Source organism: Lycium ferocissimum, chromosome 5 (assembly GCF_029784015.1).
Source record: "Lycium ferocissimum isolate CSIRO_LF1 chromosome 5, AGI_CSIRO_Lferr_CH_V1, whole genome shotgun sequence".
NCBI classification, from domain to species: domain Eukaryota; kingdom Viridiplantae; phylum Streptophyta; class Magnoliopsida; order Solanales; family Solanaceae; genus Lycium; species Lycium ferocissimum.
Window position 1 is genome coordinate 19,111,993 of NC_081346.1, and position 6,188 is coordinate 19,118,180.

At 29.6% G+C, this 6,188-nt stretch overlaps 1 protein-coding gene across 1 annotated transcript; it reads left to right on the forward strand.

Annotated features, from left to right (window-relative positions):
- Positions 1 to 4,228: 4,228 nt before the first annotated feature.
- On the forward strand, positions 4,229 to 5,149 carry LOC132056363 (serine protease inhibitor 7-like). The gene has a single exon (XM_059448517.1). It carries the CDS (start codon positions 4,277 to 4,279, stop codon positions 4,982 to 4,984), a length of 708 nt encoding a protein of 235 aa, XP_059304500.1. The 5' UTR covers positions 4,229 to 4,276; the 3' UTR covers positions 4,985 to 5,149.
- Positions 5,150 to 6,188: the final 1,039 nt, after the last annotated feature.

A 6,188-nucleotide genomic window follows, 5' to 3' on the forward strand; every position in this document is an offset into this window, starting at 1 on the left:
TCAAGCATTTACCCAACTTTCTACATGGTGTACTAGATGATGATTGATAAGAACCTAACTTGTCTTGCAGCAGACGGGCCCAACACGTAATTAGTATTATATTTTTTTTAGTTTATCTAAAAAAAATAATATATTTTTATGTTTAGAAATTATTTAATTTGAAATTTTTCCTTTTATCTTTAATGAAATAATTTAAATCCACAAAAATATCTATGACTTGTTTTAGACCATAAGTTTCAAAGATCTTTCCTTTCTTTTTTAAACTTCATGCCTAGTCAAACCATGTCACATAAATTAGGACAGAGAGAGTACCTTTTAGTAATATAATTATGGAATTTTTATTATAAAAAGTATTATAATTCAATTAATTGAAAATATCAATAAATTATTTTACTTAGTCTGCTTCTCCTATATATGACTTTCCTGGTTTGGTTCTCCAATTGAAAGATTTGAAATACACCTTCTCCTACCGAGTTTCATGCCATTATCTCTTTCTACTCAATAACACTGAAATGCGCTTTTATGTGTTAGTATCTGTTGTAGTCTTAAATCAACTTCATCATTTTAAGAAAATATGTGTATACGTTTCTTGACCGTTTATATTTCGTCTTCTTAATGTTATTCCTCATTATTTGTGTGAGACATATGTGTCTAAACTTATATCCAAAGGTATAAGTTCTAAATTTTTTTGTTTTATGACTTCTTTAGCGGATTTTCTGTTCAATTTAAATCTTTATTTCTTTTTTCTTGAACTTCTCTTCTTTAAATTTTCTATAAGCGTACCTTTATCATTTTCTGAACTTATTATCATTATATATATATATATATATACATATATATATATATATATATATATATATATATATATATATATATACATATATATACATATATATACATATATATATATGTACATATATATATATATATATATATATATACATATATATATATATATATATATATATATATATATATATATATATATATATATATATATATATTTTTTTTTTTTTTTTTTTGCAATTGTCTCCTACTTCTTCACGTGGACCTCACGTTAATTTTTTTTTTTATATTTCTACTATTATAGAAAAGTGGGTCCCACCTTATTTTTTTTAATTACTATTATAGAAGAGTGGGATGACTACCGAACCCACTCTTCTATAATAACTAGATGGCAGCACGGGCCCAACACTTTGGATTATAGTGTTTCTATGTGTATGTAGTTGTATTTGGATAGTGATAATATAAATGTATTTTTTATTGATAATAAACATACATAAGGTTGTACTGTTTTTATGGATATATATATATATATATATACACACACACACTATGTTCAAAACACGATTAATATAACATTGTTGTTTGTGCTCCGTATCTTAAGCTTTATTATATTCGTATTTGCTATGAATACAAAGCCGCAAAAATTTATTAATATCTTTTAAAAGAGAAGACTATTTAAAAGGAAATTATTTTCCTCTCTTTGAGATAAAACAATAGCAATATTTAAGCATCAGTTGCTACTTTTAATTCGATTAATTTAAAAGTGTAAAATACTTATTATTTTTTATCAAATTTTGATTTGGATGATTCTAATTCTAATTATTAAATTAATTTTACATGTTTAAAACTAAACAAAGTAGAAATTAATTTTCTATTTAAACGAAGAAATACTATTTTTTAATTTTTGATAAATATTCTCGGTTTAGCTCATTTTACTTGCCATGTTGTCTTTTGCATGATTTTTTAAGGTAACGTGAATTAGAATTATAATTTGACTAATTTACCCTATTCATTATTTGATCTCCATTTGATATTAATCTCTTTTCACATTTATTAGAGTAAGAATAAAAATGAAAAAGTAATTAAATTCTAATTTATTTTAAAATATAAATATTTTAAGTATTTTTATTTTAGTAAACATAACAAATAAGTGACATGGCGGAATAGCAAATACAGCAATTAAATATCTAGATTAGATCTCAGGCTAATATAAGAAAAGAAAGGAAATTGTATGTATTTACCTACTTAACCTTTTGAAGAAAAGCAATAATATGAGGTCCATGTTTTCTGCTGTGCAATAATTTCATTTGCTCTCACTAATGGGTTGATACGCATGTGGCAATGAATCCACTATTATTGACTTGATGGGAATACTTTGGGAATTACAGGAATATTGTTTGATTTTTTAATATATGGGGGGCACGTCTTTTTTTTTTTTTTTTTTTTTAACATTGCTTGTTTTTTTTAATATGGGGTCCACTTTTTTTTTCATGAGTTTGGAGAGGGTGGGGTCCTTTTTTTTATGAGTTTGGAGAGAGCAGGGTCCATTTTTTTTCCTTTTTTTTTTTTTTTTTTAATATTGGGTGGCGTTTTTTTTTTTTTTTTTTTTTTTTTTTTTTTTTTTTTTTTTTTTTTAAGAGTGATTGATGACGAAGCATGGGTAAACCGATGCTTCTATATAGTAGAAAGAAATATAATAAAGTATTTCTATCTACTTTTTAGAAGAGTTAGTAATATAAAGTATAAAATGTCATTTTTTTGCCCTTAAATAAAAAAGTGGGTGGGAACACAAAGGATTTTTTTTGGCCTTAAATAAAAAAGTGGGACCATTGGACGAACGACGATCTTGCTTATAAATTGGCTCTTCTATATAGTAGTAAAGTAATATATATATATATATATTATGTTCAAAACACGATTACTATAACATTGTAGTTTGTGCTCCGTATCCAAAACTTTATTATATTAGTGTTTGTTACGAATACAAAGTTGACAAAAATTTATTAATACTTTTTAAAAGAGAAGACTTATTTAAGAGGAAACTATTTTCCTCTTTTTGAGATAAAACAATAATATATATATATATATATATATATATATATATATATATATATATATATATATATATATATATATATATTAAAACACGATTAATATAACATTGTAGTTTGTGCTCTGTATCCAAAACTTTATTATATTAGTGTTTGCTACGAATACAAAGTTGGCAAAAATTTATTAATACTTTTTAAAATAGAAGACTTATTTAAAAGGAAACTATTTCCCTCTTTTTGAGATAACACAATAGCAATATTTAAGCATCAGTTGATACTTTGAATTTTAACTCGATTAATTTAAAGATGTAAAATATTCTATTGTTAATGTATATAGATTGAGCCTAAACAATACCTATTATTTTTTATCAAATTTTGATTTGGATAATTCTAATTCTAATTATTACATTAATTTTACATGTTTAAAATGAAATAAAGTAGAAATTTGATTTTCTATTTAAATGAAGAACTACTATTTTTTAATTTTTGGTAAATATTTTTGGTTTAGCTTATTTTACTTGTCATGTTATCTTTTGCACGATTTTTTAAGGAAACACCAATTAGAATTATAATTTCACTAATTTACCTTATTAATTATTTGATCTCCATTTAATAGTATTTTTTCTTTTATGACATTAATCTCTTTTCACATTTATTAGAGTAAGGAAAAAATGAAAAAGTAATTAAATTCTATATTATTTTAAAATATAAGTATTTTAAGTATATTTATTTTAGTAAACATAACAAATAAATAATATAGCGGAATAGCAAATATAACAGTTCAATATCTAGATTACATTTCAGGCTAATATAAAAAAAGAAAGAAAATTGTATGGTTTGGCTACTTAACCTTTTGAAGAAAAGTAATAATATGAGGTCCATGTTTTTTGTTGTACAATAATTTCATTTGCTCCCACTAATGGGTTGATACGCATGTGGCAATGAATCCATCATTATTGATTTAATGAGATACTTTGGAAATTACATGAATATTGTTTGATTTTTTAATATGGGATGCACTTTTTTTTTTTTGACATTATTTATTTTTTTAATATGGGATTCACTTTTTTTTTTTGATATTGCTTGATTTCGTTAATATGGGATCTACTTTTTTTTTTCCAGTGAGTTTGGAGATGGGGGGTTCCACTTTTTTTTTAAAAAAAATATTAGTTGGTGTTTAGTATGAGCCCACACTTTTTTGTTTTTTTTTAATGGACGACGGACGATGAAGCACGGGTCTATATAGTTCTATATAGTTAATAGTAGAAATAGAAAAATATGTAAATGTGCAAAACTTACACAGATGGACGGAACAATAATTGATACTCAAATTTAAAACGTGGCAAGAAATTGAATATATGAGGGTCACTCTATAAATAGAAGGCTTCATTAGTAGAGGAGCACAACTCATCGCTAGCAAGCAAAACAGTAGCTTAAACATGACGAAGTGTCTATTCCTCTTATCTCTTTGTTTGCTTCCCATTGTTGCCTTTTCATCAACTTTCACTTCCGAAAATCCCATTGAATTACCCACTGCTACATCTGATAATCAACTTCCACGCCCTCAGGTACTGGACACGAACGGTGAAGCACTTCAACCTGGTGCAAGTTACCGTATTGTTTCCACTTTTAGGGGCGCAGCAGGTGGTGATGTGTACCTAGGATCCTCCCCTAATTCACAAGCCCCTTGTGCAGACGGCGTGTTCCGTTACAACTCCGATGTTGGCCCTAGGGGTACACCTGTTAAATTCATTACATCTGGTCATGTTGGGCCAGGTATCTTTGAAAACCAACTCATTAGCATCCAATTCGACATTACAACTTCCAACCTGTGTGCTAAATATACAGTTTGGAAAGTCGGGGACAAGGATCCATCTGTAGGGGCGAGATTGTTAGAGACTGGTGGAACCATAGGACAACATGATAGCAGTCGGTTCACGATTGAGAAAGCGAAAGCACCACTTTTTGGTTACAGGTTGTTGTATTGCCCTTCTCCCTGTCCACATTGCCCTCCTGGTTCCTCTACTTGTCCATGTCCCCATATTTACATTCCTTGTGAAGAAGTGGGTCAGGTTAACCAAAATGGAAAGAGGCGTTTGGCTCTTGTGAATGGCCCAGGTCTTACTTGGATGTTCCAAAAAGTCTAGTTCACAATATAATGCCTGCTGTATATAGTATCATGGCTAGATCTCTAATAAGTGAACCGGCAGCTACTATGTTTTACTAGCATATTAGCTTTCTAAATAAACCCCTGCTAAGCATATACTATTTTAGCATGGATTTCTTAATAAATTGCCTTTCCTTCTTGTTGATTTGGAGCACTTTGTTTATGTATTGTTACAGTGTTTTCTGTCATTCTTATTTGAAACAGAGTAATTAATAACGATATAGTATCACATAAATATTAGGTGTATGTGAATAATGTCACATGAAAAGTATACCAAAAAAAAAAAAAGTTACTTACCATGCTGGATGCTCTTAGTAGGCGTTTGGCCATGAAGACCAAATATTTTTCACTTATTTGGAATTCTGAAGATGGAATTTATTGTATTCTTACTGCCACTTATTTGATTAATAGGTTTCCATCTCCCCTCCTCAACAACAAACTCCTTATGAACTGTTGTATGATCAACCTCCATGTTATTCTCATTTGAGAGCCTGTCACGACCCGGGCTACGGGCCGCGACGGGTATTCGGGGCTAACCACCGAACACCGCTCATTCTACTGCCCATCTGCTCTCATTCATACTATATGCTCATAATCATATAAAACTATCATTATCCGAAACATATTTGCTTTATAAACATAAGCCCTTCGGCTATTAAAATAAGATATACATGCATATACATAAAAGCCATGGGACTATGCTACCCACACTGCGTATATACGAGCCTCTACTAGAGTACTAGACATATAGACGGGACAGGACCCCGTCGTGCCCAACATGAATACACACACATATGTTCCAAAAGAATAATCAATGGCACCTCCGGAAAATGGAGTGCTCTCAAATCAGCTGCTAGCTCCTATGAATCTGGATCACCTCCCTGTCTACCTGTGGGCATGAACACAGCGTCCGAAGAAAAGGACGTCAGAACGAATATTTTACTGAGTATTAAGGCATAAACAGTAATGAGACATCAATGAAATAAGGAGGCATCAATGAAGAGCAATCTGTGAATGACTGAATCATAAAGGAAGTAATACATGCTGGCTTACTTTCATACTCGTCATCATATCATATATACATATATGAATAAGCTGCCCGACCATGTAGGTACGGTGTGATAATCAATAACATTAGCATTAGCATTAGCATTAGCCTGCGTCCAGGCCTCCCGCGTCCGGGG